This window comes from Podarcis muralis, chromosome Z (genome assembly GCF_964188315.1).
Source record: "Podarcis muralis chromosome Z, rPodMur119.hap1.1, whole genome shotgun sequence".
NCBI lineage: Eukaryota > Metazoa > Chordata > Lepidosauria > Squamata > Lacertidae > Podarcis > Podarcis muralis.
The window spans coordinates 50,087,113-50,103,048 of record NC_135673.1 but is presented as its reverse complement, the minus strand read 5'-3'; the positions used below and the strand labels follow the sequence as shown (position 1 = coordinate 50,103,048).

The 15,936-nt window shown below is 46.9% G+C and overlaps 1 protein-coding gene across 4 annotated transcripts in view; it reads right to left on the bottom strand.

Annotated features, from left to right (window-relative positions):
- The window catches only part of FHL1 (four and a half LIM domains 1), an 81,244-nt gene that overhangs the window by 11,049 nt on the left and 54,259 nt on the right, over positions 1-15,936 (bottom strand). For all 4 annotated transcript variants that reach the window (XM_077922332.1, XM_028715106.2, XM_028715104.2 and 1 more), the window contains exon 2: positions 1,891-2,072. In XM_077922332.1, coding sequence (XP_077778458.1) covers positions 1,891-2,046 — 156 coding nt within the window. In that variant the 5' untranslated portion in view covers positions 2,047-2,072. The remainder of the gene's footprint in view (positions 1-1,890; positions 2,073-15,936) is intronic.

Sequence of the window (15,936 nt, the reverse complement as noted above, 5' to 3'; positions counted from 1 at the left end):
CTACCTCTTCCCGAATCTGAGCTACTTTATCTGCAAAAAACTTTGCAAAATCATTACAGGAGATCATGTGGCCCATACTGGGCCCCGATGTAGCAGGTGGCTCTGCTAAATTGCGAACCACCTGAAAAAGTCTCCTGCTGCTGTTTTCTGCAGATGCAATAGAGGCGGTGAAGAAAGTCTTTTTCGCCATCCTACCGCCACTTGGTAGGCTCGACATTGAGCTTTAACCCATGTCCAGTCAGATTCGGAATGAGTTATCCGCCACCGGCACTCTAGCCGTCTCAGTGATTGTTTCATTGCCCTCAGGTCCGTGGAAAACCATGGGGCTGTCCGGGCTCCATGCAATCAGAAAGGGCACTTCGGAGCCAAATAGTCAATAGTCCTGTTTAACTGCACATTCCAGCGGGCCACCAGGGAATCAGCTGAAAGGCCATCAACATGAGATAAAACATCCCCTACCACTCTCTGGAAACCATTTGGATCCATTAAGTGGCGGGGGCGGACCATCCGAATCGGTTCCACCTCCCTGCAGAGGGGAAGGGTCGCGGAGAAGTCCAGTTGCACCAGGAAGTGATCTGACCATGGCACTTCATTTTTTTCACTTTTACTTAGTGTCAGATCACCAACATCCATAGAGGTGAACACCAAGGTATGTCCTTATTCAGGGACAGCTCCATGGAGGCCATGCTTTCCATGAAGTCCTAAGCGACCCCTTGTAAGGTCCTGTTGGCATGGATGTTAAAATCCCCCAGGACAACCAAATTAGGTGTCTCCAGGAGAACATTCGCCACAACCTGAAGCAGCTCAGGCAGGGAATCCTTGGTGCAGCGGGGAGGTCGGTACACCAATAGGAATCCTGTACTCCCCCTATAGCCCAACTTCCAGAACATGCACTCAGAAATCTGGGTCTTCCCAATAGGATGCCTGGTGCAGACTAATGACTATCTTAAAATCACTGCAACCCCCCCTCCCCGCCCACATGACCTGGGTTGCTGCGTGTAAGAGAAACCTGGTGGACAAGCAGCAGCAAGAACAGGCCCATCTGTTTCATCCAAATAAGTCTCTGTCACACATGCCAGGTCAAGTCCTCCATCCATGATCAAGTCATGGATGGCAGTGGTCTTATGGATCATTGACCTGGCATTGCACAGCAGCACCTTCAGGTCGTGTGGGTATCCCTTGCTGATTCCAGTATCTGTCCGGTCAAGACCAGACCCGGAGGCAGGGATAGTCCTCAAACAACGACTAAGTAATGACATGGTCTGGTCTTAGCATAACTCCTCCTCCTACCCGTGATCACCGAGATCGGTTGTCCCAGTGCATACCCGCCCTGTGGAACCTGCCCCAGCCAATCTGTTGGCTGGGACCCACTCCCCGGCAGCCCTTAAGTACAAAATAAAACCTTTAAAACAAAACACAATAAAACAATACAAACAAAAAACTGTAAAAATTACAAACACATCAAAATCAAAACAAATTCCCAAACCCAACCAAACTTCCATCCCACCCCCACCCCCCCCCACAAAAAATTCAAAAGGGAAATAATAGAATTTTTAAACATTTTTTAAAAAACACTGCACCGCTCCGAGTCTTCATGGCCAGCAGCAGCAGCAGCAGCAGCAGCAACTGTCCTTATGAGGCCTGTCGGGCCCTGCCCTGGGCCAGGTGGTGAGTGGCAGGAGTGGGGCCCTCAGGCACTCACACAGGGGAGTCCTAGCTAAGGATCATGGGAGTTGTAGTCCCAAAACAGCTGGAGGGCCAAGTTTGCCTATGCCGCTATTAAACAATGGGTCCTCTCCTGCCTCCCTGAACATCCCCACATTTCTTGGGGCAGGGAGCGTGGAATGGAAATATCCATTCAGTAAACAAGCAAACTGTTAAAATAACCACCTTGGAATCGGCCCCGATGGGCTTCTTGCACTCAGCACAGGTGTTTGCGCAGAACTTCTCGAAGCACTTGATGCAGCAGTGGCGGCCTTCCTTCTGCACATACTTCTTCCCGTGCAAGTTGTCCCGGCAATAGTGGCAGTCAAAGCGCTCCGACATGGTGCCCACCGTGTAGCTGGTAGGCCCTGTAATAGTAATAGTAATAGTAATAATAATAATAATAATAATAATAATAATAATAATAATAATATCATCTTTAGGGCAAAGGCGGCAGGGAAGGAGACAGCGAAGCACATGGTTGGTGCATGGCAAACGGGAAAAGCATCTGCAGCTCAGAACATGGTATTGGACAGGCATCCCCACTCTGGGGGGCTTCCGACATAGATTAAAAATACATTAAAACAAGTCATTCAGCTTCCCTAAGCAGGGCTGCCTTCAGATGTCTTCTAAATGTCATACAGTTGTTTATTCCTTTAACATCTGACAGGATGGCGCTCCACAGGGAGGGTGCCAATACCAAGAAGGCCCCCTGCCTGGTTCCCTGTAACTTCGCTTCTTGCCGGAGAGGGACCCTGGCGTCCAGGGTGGAGGCACTTCTTCAGGTCTACTGGGCCAAGGCCGTTGAGGGATTTAAAGGTCAGCACCAACACTTTAAATTGTGCTTGAAAACGTCCTGGGAGCCAATGCAGGTCTCTCAGGACTGGTGTTTTATGGTCTCGGTAAGACTTTATTTTACAGAAAGGTTCAACCTCGCTGGCATCCTCTTCACATTGACCCGCAGAGGAAGGTTTCCTTTTGACAAGAATAAAATCCCATTTTTAAAAACAGTAAGTTAATTTATTATTATTATTATTATTATTATTATTATTATTATTATTATTGATTTTCTTGTTTTACAGAAGTATATGTAATGTCTCTCATATTTTTTCCATGTAACATTTTTACAAATCAGTTTCATTTGTTGAGACATTAGTGGGGGGGGAAGTGGTGGAGGGGGGAAGATGGGTGGGGGTGGGGTGGGTGGCGATGTTTCTATTTTGCTTAATGGGTTTGGTGTCAGCGTTACTCGTGCCGGTTCTCTGCTGTTCACTTGTGTTTCTTTGGTGGTGAGAGAGGTTGGGGTTGGCCGAGGGTGTGGTTGTTCATTTGTGGTTGGCTGTGGTGGCCTTTGTTTTCGTGTGTGAGTGGGGCGGGTGGGTGTTTTGGATCAGGTTAGCCATATTGATTTGTATGCTGTTGGTGGGTTATTGTCATTGTCTTGTTGGGCTGTGTATGTGATAAAGGGGAGCCATACCGGGGTAAAGGCGTCTTCTTCTGTTTGTCCCCGTATCAGTTTCAGTTTATTGGTTAATTTTTCTAACAAGGCTGTTTCCCATACTATTTGGTACCAATGGTCCAGGCTTACTCCTGACAGGTCTCTCCAGTGTCTGGCTATGGTGTTTCTGGCTGCTGAAAGTAGATGGGTTATGAGTTCTTTGTGGTGTAAATGGGCATTGTTGTCTTGGAAGATGTTTAGTAGGGCCAATTCTGGGGTGATGTCTAATACTTGCTTAGTTATTTTACATATTTCTCGTGTGGCTGTTGTCCAGAATAGTTGGATTTTGGGGCACTCCCACCACATGTGGAGGTATGTGCCTGTGGAGGTGCACTCTCTCCAGCATTTTGGTGAGGTTCCTGGGTGTATTAGCGCTAGTTTTCTTGGTGTTAGGTACCACCTGTAGGTGAGTTTCAGAGTGAGTTCTTTTCTTTTCGTTGATATGGATTTAAAGGGGGGTTTAGACCACATTCTGGTCCATTGAGTGGGGTTAATCTCATAGCCTATGTCATTCTCCCATTGTTTTTGATTGCGTCTTGGTTGTTACTCTGGCATTAGTTCTCCTGTGTCTTCCCAAGCTTTTTCAAGACCCCGTTGATGGAATCTTTCAAGGAGTTGGAGACGGCGTTGATAAGTGGTCCGTGTTTCACAAGCAGGCAGCCAGGTTGGGTTTCCCTGCGAATGTCCCGGTCCTCAAACACTCTGCCCTTCAATTGGGAGAAAGCTGCACTCGCAGAGCTCAGGCAATGCTCGATTTCAACATCAATGTTGGCCCTTGTGGAAAGAGAACTGCTCAGGTAGGAGATGAGATTGACATTTCCCAAAGTTACACAGATCAATAAACGCCTAACTGGGTGATTCTCGACAAGGAGACCATCACAACAGAGACCAGGAAACCAAAGTTTAAAAAAACCAGCCAGGAGGACCTCTCAGACACGGGAAAAGATCTTTGAAACCCCACATTCTGAAAGATGGCATTTGAGATCCAGCGCAGGGCCTGGGAGGCTGCCTGGAATCAAGTCAAGCCTTCTCTCCTCCAAAACATCGGAAAAGGCTTCAAAAATCCAAACTATGCTGCTCCTTGGCCAGCTCTGTGCAAACAGTTTTGTTTGTCCGTGGACTTTTCCATCTCTTGCTAAGAACTCCTGGTTGTTCAGGATCCAAATAATCCATTGCCATGGTACCGTACTTTTCTGTGTATAAGACTAGGTTTTTTTTACTTTAAAAAATGTTTAAAAAGGGGCCCCCATTTGAGTCCCCCAAAATATGACAGATGGTGACAGCAGTCACAAAATCAAAAGACGCCTGCTTCTCGGGAGAAAAGTGATGACAAAACTAGGCAGCATCTCAGAAAGCAAGGATCACCTTACCGACAAAGATCCATATAGTTCAAGCTATGGTTTTCCCAGTAGTGATGTACGGAAGTGAGAGCTGGACCATAAAGAAGGCTGATCGCCGAAGAATTGATGCTTTTGAATTCTGGTGCTGGAGGAGACTCTTGAGAGTCCCATGGACTGCAAGAAGATCAAACGCATCCATTCTGAAGGAAATCAGCCCTGAGTGCTCACTGGAAGGACAGATCCTGAAGCTGAGGCTCCAAGACTTTGGCCCCCTCATGAGAAGAGAAGACTCCCTGGAAAAGATCCTGATATTGGGAAAGATGGAGGGCACAAGGAGAAGGGGATGACAGAGGACGAGATGGTTGGATAGTGTTCTTGAAGCTACCAACATGAGTTTGACCAAACTGCGGGAGGCAGTGGAAGACAGGAGTTCCTGGCATGCTCTGGTCTGTGGGGTCACGAAGAGGCGGACATGACTAAACGACTCAACAACAACAATCTTTCTCCTACTGATAGGGAACCCACTTAAGGACTGTAGACGGGCTTTTGGGTACCCCATAAGGGGAAAAGGAGCAATGGCATTTTTTTGAATAACATGACGTGACCCAGCTGCTCTTTGCACCCAGCTGCTCCTAATCCACAAAGGAACACATTGCTTCAATGGCTGGGACGCTGTCTCCCTTCCGACTTGCCAAAACTTCCAGCTATGTTAACCTCGACCTGTCTCCCATTCATCAGGCCAGCTGCCACCTCATCCATCAAGAGACAGAACACAGGAGACAGACAAACTCCCAGGGTTTCCCCAGCAGTTCACATTCTTGGCCAAAATTGCTTTGGATGTTGGTCTTCTTTCAAACAGCCTTAGATCCTAGATTCAGGTGTTTTGGAATTCAAAGTTCAACAACAGATCGACAAAGTGAGACAGATTGCCAGAGAGCGCTTGCTGCGAGACAGACCCCAAAGAGAAAATAACAGAATGCCACTAGCGATCACATACAGCTCCCAAGTTAAAATGCCTCATCAGAGATTTGCAACCTTCCTAGATGGTGACAACAACTCCTCACCCACAATCAGTGGCGTAGCGTGGGTTGTCAGCACCCGGGGCAAGGCAAATAATTTGCGCCCCCTAACCCGTGGATTTGCGCACCCTAACCCTAACCCCCAGATGTTGCGCCCGGTGCGGCCGGCCCCCCCTGCACCCCCCACGCTACGCCACTGCCCACAATCATACCTTAACACGGACACAGTTACCAGAGCCTGCAATAAACCCAGGTGCCAACTTTGCTGCCACTCACACCCAGACGACACCATCGCTGGACCCAACAATGCCAAACATCCCAACTCAGGCCTATTGAATGGCTCATCTTCGAACGTTGTGCATGCCATCAAATGCCATCAAATGCCATCAAATGTAAACAAAGTAATTCATAAAGATCAGGCAGGCTTTCTCCCAGGTAGACACTTGTTTGATAATACTAGGAATATTATTGACATTTTGGAACTGTTACAAACGAATATCAATACTAAAGCAGTGTTAATTTTTATAGATGCGGAGAAAGCATTTGACAATATCTCATGGAAGTTTATGAAGAAAAATCTGGAGGGGATGGGAGTGGGACGGGGATTTGAAAATGGAATAGATGCGATTTATTCAGAGCAAAAAGCTAAACTGATAGTTAACAATGTGGTGACAGAAGAGTTTAAGATTGAAAAAGGAACACGACAAGGTTGTCCTATCTCCCCTCTGTTATTTATTTCGGTTCTGGAGGTTCTCTTGAACATGATCAGAGGGGACCGGTTGGTGGAAGGGATACAGGTCGGAGCCAAACAGTACAAATTAAAGGCATTTGCAGATGACCTGGTTTTAACATTACAGGAGCCAGAGTCTAGTACAAAAAGAGTTTTAGAATTGATTCATGAGTTTGGTCGGGTGGCGGGATTTAAATTAAATAAGCAGAAAACTAAGGTATTGGAAAAAAAATTGACATCTATGGAAACAGAGAGGTTTCAGAAGGAGACGGACTTAAATGTGGTTAAAAAGGTGAAATACCTAGGGGTTAACTTGTCTGCTAAAAATTTGAATTTATTTAAAGATAACTATGAAAAATGTTGGGACGCGGGTGGCGCTGTGGGTAAAAGCCTCAGCGCCTAGGGCTTGCCGATCGAAAGGTCGGCGGTTCGAATCCCCGCGGCGGGGTGCGCTCCCGTTGTTCGGTCCCAGCGCCTGCCAACCTAGCAGTTCGAAAGCACCCCCGGGTGCAAGTAGATAAATAGGGACCGCTTACTAGCGGGAAGGTAAACGGCGTTCCGTGTGCGGCTCTGGCTCGCCAGAGCAGCGATGTCACGCTGGCCACGTGACCCGGAAGTGTCTCCGGACAGCGCTGGCCCCCGGCCTCTTGAGTGAGATGGGCGCACAACCCTAGAGTCTGTCAAGACTGGCCCGTACGGGCAGGGGTACCTTTACCTTTTACCTATGAAAAATGTTGGTCAGAAATTAAAAAGGATTTAGAAATTTGGACGAGATTGAAACTTTCCTTGTTGGGCCGAATAGCTGCTATAAAGATGAATGTGTTGCCAAAAATGTTGTTTTTGTTCCAGGTCCTACAGATCGTGGACAGAGTGGAATGCTTTGGAAAGTGGCAGAAAGATATTTCTAAGTTTGCCTGGCAGGGCAAAAAGCCCAGAATAAAATTTAAAATATTAACTGATGCAAAGGAAAGAGGGGGGTTTGCCCTGCCGGACTTAAGGTTATATTATGAAGCTGCAGCTTTCTGCTGGATGAAGGATTGGTTACTTCTTGAGAACACTGATGTCCTGGATCTGGAAGGGTTTAACAATGCTTTTGGTTGGCATGCTTATTTGTGGTACGACAAGGTAAAGGTTCATAAAACTTTCAAGAACCACATTGTCAGGAAAGCAATATTTAATGTCTGGTCAAAATACAAGGACTTACTAGAAAACAAGACCCCAAGGTGGCTGTCACCTATGGAGGCCAAGGCTCGGAAAAGACTCAATATGGAGGCCGGATGGCCGAAATATTGGGAAATAATTGAAAAAGTTGGAGAGACTTGGAGATTGCAGAGTTTGGAGAAACTAAAGGATAAAGTGCGAGACTGGTTACACTATGCTCAGATTAAGGAGGTTTTCAATATGGATAAAAAGATAGGATTCCAGGTGGAAAAATCGAAACTAGAAACAGAACTGTTAGAACCTAAGACTAAGATGCTTTCAAGAATGTATAACTTGCTGTTGAAATGGAACACACAAGATGAAACAGTCAAATCAGCTATGATAAAATGGGCACAGGACATTGGATATAATATCATGTTTGCTGACTGGGAAAGGTTATGGACCACCGGTGTAAAGTTTACGGCATGTAATGCTTTGAAAGAAAATATTATGAAAATGATATACAGGTGGTACATGACCCCAGTCAAGCTTGCAAAAATATATCATTTGCATGATAATAAATGTTGGAAGTGTAAGGAGACTGAAGGAACATTCTTTCACCTATGGTGGACCTGCCCGAGAGTGAAGGCCTTCTGGGAAATGATCTATAATGAGCTAAAAAAGGTATTTAAGTATACCTTTCCTAAGAAACCAGAGGCCTTTCTTCTGGGTATTGTCGACCAGAAGGTGCTAAAGAAGGATAGAACCTTTTTTATGTATGCAACAACAGCAGCAAGAATACTTATCGCAAAGTATTGGAAGACACAAGATCTGCCCACACTGGAAGAATGGCAAACGCAACTGATAGACTACATGGAGCTGGCCGAGATGACTGGCAGAATTCGAGACCTGGGAAAAGAGGAGGTGGAAGAGGATTGGAAGAAGTTTAAAGATTACCTACAAAGACTTTATAAATTGTTTGAATGTTAAGAAAGTGCATGAAAGGAAGGAACTTGGCATCAGTAGCCTAGATGAGAAATGTATGAGAATAAGTTGAACTATAAGAATGAGATTCGAAGTAATGTTATGCCTAAACTAAGTAGCTTAATATTTGATGGAAACATTTAAAATTAGAGGCATAACACATTAGAATTAGAACATAAGATTAGAAATAAGGTAATAAATTGCGGAATATAACTTTTGTCCGGAGAACGCAGGAAAGGGAGACGTGAGGAAGTCCAGAGGGCTATGAAAAAATGTATGAAAGGTTGTGATTTTCTATTTTTTCTTCTTTATACTTTCTTTGTCTGTTATATGTTTGGTGACTTTCTTTTCTTAAAAAACGCAATAAAAATATTTTTTTAAAAAAAACAAATGCCATCATCAAATGCCATCAAATGCCATCAAATGCCAGCAGTGCTCTCTATTGGACCAACAGGCCAAACCCTGTGCCAGAGGATAAATGAGCATCACCCCGACATCGGGAATTGCAAGGCAGAGAAGCCAAGAGGAGAACGCTTCCGTCTTCTGGGACGTTCAATACAGGATCTCCAAGCAGCTGTATTATTACAAAAGAATTTCAGAAAGAGACTTGTAAGAGAAGTGGCTGAATTGCAACTTATCACCCAGCTGAATACTATGGAGAGACCTGGCTATTTTTGGCACCCCTGCTTTTTTCTGCAGGACTAATTGCAGTTGTTGACAGTCGCCAACAGGTTAACCATACCCATTAAGTCCTACTACTCTTCAGAGAAAACCCCCGCCCCACCCTCCCTCTATATATCAGGGTCTGGGGACTCCCCTCCCTCTATATATCAGGGTCCAGCGATTCCCCTCCCTCTATATATCAGGGTCCGGGGACTCCCCTCCCTCTATATATCAGGGTCTGGGGACTCCCCTCCCTCTATATATCAGGGTCCAGGGACTCCCCTCCCTCTATATATCAGGGTCTGGCGACTCCCCTCCCACTATATATCAGGGTCCGGGGACTCCCCTCCCACTATATATCAGAGTCTGGGGACCCCCCCTCCCTCTATATATCAGGGTCTGGGGACTTCCCTCCCACTATATATCAGGGTCTGGGGACTCCCCTCCCTCTATATATCAGGGTCTGGGGACTCCCCTCCCACTATATATCAGGGTCTGGGGACTCCCCTCCCTCTATATATCAGGGTCTGGGGACTCCCCTCCCTCTATATATCAGGGTCCGGGGACTCCCCTTCCTCTATATATCAGGGTCTGGGGACTCCCCTCCCTCTATATATCAGGGTCTGGGGACTCCCCTCCCACTATATATCAAGGTCTGGGGACTCCCCTCCCTCTATATATCAGGGTCTGGGGACTCCCCTCCCTCTATATATCAGGGTCCGGGGACTCCCCTCCCTCTATATATCAGGGTCTGGGGACTTCTCTTCCCTCTATGTATCAGGGTCCGGGGACTCCCCTCCCTCTATATATCAGGGTCCGGGGACTCCCCTCCCTCTATATATCAGGGTCTGGGTACTTCTCCTCCCACTATATATCAGGGTCTGGGGACTCCCCTCCCACTATATATCAGGGTCTGGGGACTCCCCTCCCTCTATATATCAGGGTCCGGGGACTCCCCTCCCTCTATATATCAGGGTCTGGGTACTTCTCCTCCCACTATATATCAGGGTCTGGGGACTCCCCTCCCTCTATATATCAGGGTCCGGGGACTCCCCTCCCTCTATATATCAGGGTCTGGGGACTTCTCCTCCCTCTATATATCAGGGTCTGGGGACTCCCCTCCCTCTATATATCAGGGTCTGGGGACTCCCCTCCCTCTATATATCAGGGTCTGGGTACTTCTCCTCCCACTATATATCAGGGTCTGGGGACTTCTCCTCCCTCTATATATCAGGGTCCGGGGACTCCCCTCCCTCTATATATCAGGGTCTGGGTACTTCTCCTCCCACTATATATCAGGGTCCGGGGACTCCCCTCCCTCTATATATCAGGGTCTGGGTACTTCTCCTCCCACTATATATCAGGGTCCGAGGACTCCCCTCCCTCTATATATCAGGGTCCGGGGACTCCCCTCCCTCTATATATCAGGGTCTGGGGACTCCCCTCCCTTTATATATCAGGGTCCGGGGACTCCCCTCCCTCTATATATCAGGGTCCGGGGACTCCCCTCCCTCTATATATCAGGGTCCGGGGACTCCCCTCCCTCTATATATCAGGGTCCGGGGACTCCCCTCCCTCTATATATCAGGGTCCGGGGACTCCCCTCCCTCTATATATCAGGGTCTGGGTACTTCTCCTCCCACTATATATCAGGGTCCGGGGACTCCCCTCCCTCTATATATCAGGGTCTGGGGACTTCTCTTCCCTCTATGTATCAGGGTCCGGGGACTCCCCTCCCTCTATATATCAGGGTCCGGGGACTCCCCTCCCACTATATATCAGGGTCTGGGGACTCCCCTCCCTCTATATATCAGGGTCCGGGGACTCCCCTCCCTCTATATATCAGGGTCTGGGGACTTCTCCTCCCTCTATATATCAGGGTCTGGGGACTCCCCTCCCTCTATATATCAGGGTCTGGGGACTCCCCTCCCTCTATATATCAGGGTCTGGGTACTTCTCCTCCCACTATATATCAGGGTCTGGGGACTTCTCCTCCCTCTATATATCAGGGTCCGGGGACTCCCCTCCCTCTATATATCAGGGTCTGGGTACTTCTCCTCCCACTATATATCAGGGTCCGGGGACTCCCCTCCCTCTATATATCAGGGTCTGGGTACTTCTCCTCCCACTATATATCAGGGTCCGAGGACTCCCCTCCCTCTATATATCAGGGTCCGGGGACTCCCCTCCCTCTATATATCAGGGTCTGGGGACTCCCCTCCCTTTATATATCAGGGTCTGGGGACTCCCCTCCCTCTATATATCAGGGTCCGGGGACTCCCCTCCCTCTATATATCAGGGTCTGGGTACTTCTCCTCCCTCTATATATCAGGGTCCGGGGACTCCCCTCCCTCTATATATCAGGGTCTGGGGACTTCTCTTCCCTCTATGTATCAGGGTCCGGGGACTCCCCTCCCTCTATATATCAGGGTCCGGGGACTCCCCTCCCTCTATATATCAGGGTCTGGGTACTTCTCCTCCCTCTATATATCAGGGTCTGGGGACTCCCCTCCCTCTATATATCAGGGTCTGGGGACTTCTCTTCCCTCTATGTATCAGGGTCCGGGGACTCCCCTCCCTCTATATATCAGGGTCCGGGGACTCCCCTCCCTCTATATATCAGGGTCTGGGTACTTCTCCTCCCTCTATATATCAGGGTCTGGGGACTCCCCTCCCTCTATATATCAGGGTCTGGGGACTTCTCTTCCCTCTATGTATCGGGGTCCGGGGACTCCCCTCCCTCTATATATCAGGGTCCGGGGACTCCCCTCCCTCTATATATCAGGGTCTGGGTACTTCTCCTCCCACTATATATCAGGGTCTGGGGACTTCCACTTCAGTGTATCTGAAGAAGTCTGCCTGCGCACAACAGCCAAGTGTTGTTATTATTATTAACTACAAGTATTAAGAAGATGTCAATCATGGAGGCACAGGTCTGTAATCCTTTTTTAGGAAAAGGTTCAGCTTTGCTGGCATCCTCTCAATATGGACAAGCAGAGGAAGGTTTCCTTTTGGGAACCATAAAATCACCCATCTCCTACTACCCTTCTGAGAAATACCCCACCCCACCCTCCCACGATGTATCAGGTCTGGGAACTTCTGTTTCACTGTATCTAAAGAAGGGCGCCTGCACACGAAAGCTTCAACCAAGAACAAACTGAGTTGGTCTCTAAGGTGCTACTGGACAATTTTTTTATTTATTTATTTATTTATTTATTTATTTATTTATTTATTTATTTATTTATTTATTTCAAACAGCGTTAGATCAGGACTTAGACCCAGATCTGACGCATTCCTGTCTGCAGCTCTCACAGCTACAGGTTCAGGTGCAGAACAAGAGAAGAACAAGAGAAGTAAGGAAGCAGTGGGGCCGCACAGAGCACCTCCTCCTAAGGACAGCCAAGGAAAACCAATGTGTTCATGGCTAACTTGTTTCTGCAATGTTCTCTCTGGCACGTACCCCACCCACCCCCCTCCAATCTAAATATAGGCCCATGACCCCATTGTTTCATGAGTCGCTTGACCTTTCACTCAATTACCTGGATTTGGTCCAGCTCTATACCAAGTATTTTGTGTCATGGCAACAGTTTGTGGAGCACATTCAACAAACAGGAGGGAGTGGAAACTGATAAGCAAAGAGCTTTTTTGGGGGGATTCGCTAATGTCTCTGGATAGACGCGAAACGATTTCTGCAGCCTCCGCCCGTCCATCAGCAGGCAAAGTGGGATTGAAGCACGAACAGCAAAAGCCAGTCCTACAGTGCAGGAGTACAGCTAGGGCGAATGAGCACCAAAGTGCTTATGGAAGACAGAGACAAGGGGCTAAGCTGTGAGCCCTGCCAAGCAAGTGTTAAAGAAAATTATGGGATGAGACTCTACTCAACAGCCCAGCTTGTTGGGGAGCAAGTCCCCTGAGGGTCCATGCGGTCAGTAAAAGAAGGAAATTCCAGGCAAGTAATTTGGAGCAAAACAGCAGTCAGTAGACTTTGATCCCTTATTGTTGTGCGACAGGTTCAAACGGCAGTAAGAACCCTGAGCATTGGGGCGACATTGACTTTTTAAACAGTTCACACAGCATCATTGATACTTCATTGCTACACCACTAAAACCGTCAGAAAGGGGAGGGTTACACAAGATTAGCATAGACAGATATGTCAAGGCAACACCCAAGAATAAGATTAGCACAGGCAAACACCTCTGAAGTCCCACCACCCAAAAGTACAATAGAACTTCCTTTGCATGTCTGCAGCCTGAGACAAGTTTGGTGATGAGATTTGCCTTCCCTTGGCCAACAATCAGCTCAGCAATTGTCACCTCTGGGAACCTCCTGGGGTAGGATGTGTGTATACATGTCCCCAGGCTTGGGGAGGTGGCAGGGAAAAGAGTTGAAATGGAGGAAACTGGCAAAGGGGTTGATGTTACATGATTTTTTAAAGCTGGGCATCTTCCCTGAGCTGTCAAGTCAAAATGATACATTCAGGCATAAAATTTGTAACATTTAACAACTTTAAAGATGTGGGGGGCACCTGTCATTTCCGTAAGAGAAGTTAACACCCTTTCTCTCACCCTCTGCCTCAATCTACCTGATCTGTAATATGGACCCAATAACATCACCCTAGGAGGCCGCTTGGTTCCAGGTCAGGATATTTGTCCACCAAGCGCCATACTCAGAAAGGCAGCAGGTCTCGGGGGTTTTGATTCACCTGCGACCTCAGGTGTTTTAAAGTGGTGGTCCCAGGGGTCTAGCTTGGAGCTTTCCTGCATGCAAAGTTTCTAAGGCAATTTTTTTCTGTACCACCCTGTGTCCCAAAGGCATCATTGCGCCTAGAGGCCAATCTCCCTTCAGTAGAATTACGAATCTGGCACAGGACATTTAACTTCTGGCTTCACCTATACTCAAATCCCCCCAGTCTAATATCCCTAGTGCTGCAAGATTGTCCCAAGAGCGCCTGGGCTCAAATGGTCTATCCAAAACTTCACTCTTCATGTTTTAGTAAAGCAAATAGTCTAATTTGTCTACACCTAAATGTTATAAATGATCACTGCAGATGGTGACAGCAGCCACAAAATTAAAAGACGCCTGCTTCTTGGGAGAAAAGTGATGACAAACTTAGACAGCATCTTAAAAAGCAGACATCACCTTGCCGACAAAGGTCCATATTGTTAAAGCTCTGGTTTTCCCAGTAGTGATGTATGGAAGTGAGAGCTGGACCATAAAGAAGGCTGATCGCCAAAGAATTGATGCTTTTGCATTATGGTGCTGGAGAAGACTCTTGAGAGTCCCATGGACTGCAAGAAGATCAAACCTCTCCATTCTGAAGGAAATCAGCCCTGAGTGCTCACTGGAAGGACAGATCCTGAAGCTGAGGCTCCAAGACTTTGACCACCTCATGAGAATAGAAGACTCCCTGGAAAAGACCCCGATGTTGGGAAAGATGGAGGGCACAAGGAGAAGGGGACGACAGAGGATGAGATGGTTGGACAGTGTTCTCGAAGCTACCAGCATGAGTTTGACCAAACTGCGGGAGGCAGTGGAAGACAGGAGTGCCTGGCATACTCTGGTCTGTGGGGTCACAAAGAGGCGGACACGACTAAACAACAACAAAATTTAAAAGAATGGCGGCCAAGGAGTTTAATGGAGAATCTAAGCAGGGACAATGCTGTCCCTGAAGCTTATCTGTGTCCTGTCTCCTGCTAAAAGGATCTGGCAGTTGTTTAGGGTCCAATCCATGAGCTATATTATAAAAATAAAAATAAATAAATAAATAAAAATTTATTATTTATACCCCACCCATCTGGCTTGGTTTCCCCAGCCACTCTGGGCGGCTTCCAACAGAATATTAAAATGAAGTTAGTGATATTCTGCTTAATTGCCCTTTACCAGCTCTTATACTTGCTTATCCACACCATCTCCAGCTTCTTAAAAGATTCCGTCAACAGGGTCTGCAGAAATTTTTACATATCACTTGGGAAGACAGGTGAACTAATGCCAGCGTACTGGAAGAAGCAAAGATTGCCAGTGTTGAAGCAATGATCCTTCAACATCAACTTTGGACCAGTCATGTTGTGTATCTCCTTCCAAAGCAATTACTCTCTTCCGAACTTAAAAATGGAAAGCGTAATGCCAGTGGTCCACAAAAGAGGTTGAAAATCTCAAGGCAATTTTAAAAAAATGTACTATAAACACTGACAACTGGGAAGCACTGGGCTGCGAGTGCTCCAGTTGGAGAACAGCCTTGACCAAAGGCGTATTGGGCTTGGAAGACACTCAAACTCAGGATGCAAGGGAGAAACGTGTGAAGAGGAAGAAATGCTTGTGATCAACTCCCATTCAGAAACCAATGTCCCCACTGTGGATCCAGAATTGACCTCCACAGTCACTTATGGACTCATTGTTTAAACCTTGTTTATGGAAGATCTGACTCAGCTACGAGGGATCGCCAAAGATGAAGGAGAAGAAGACCCCTCCCCACGAGCATCTCTACCAGGCTCTTGCAATACTGAAGGGTTTGGAAAGTTTCAGGGGAAAACAGGACAGAAACACTAACAGACACCCACAGCATGAAAGTAAAGCAAAGGAAATATTTGTACAAGGATCCTTCTTGCAGCAGTTAGCAGAACCTCTAACCACTAGGGCGGTTCATAAAAACTTTTTTTAAAAATGCCTTCTCCAAAGGTTTTATCTTACTACACTAGGGATTATATAGCTATTTCTGAAATTTCAAGCATATCAGTTAATATCTTGACCCTGCTCCACTGATTTGACATTTCAGCCTTCACGATATAGGAAAATGGGCAAGTAAACAGCTATTTTTGTGGAGGAGGGTCAATATATTAACTGATATGCACGAAATTTCAG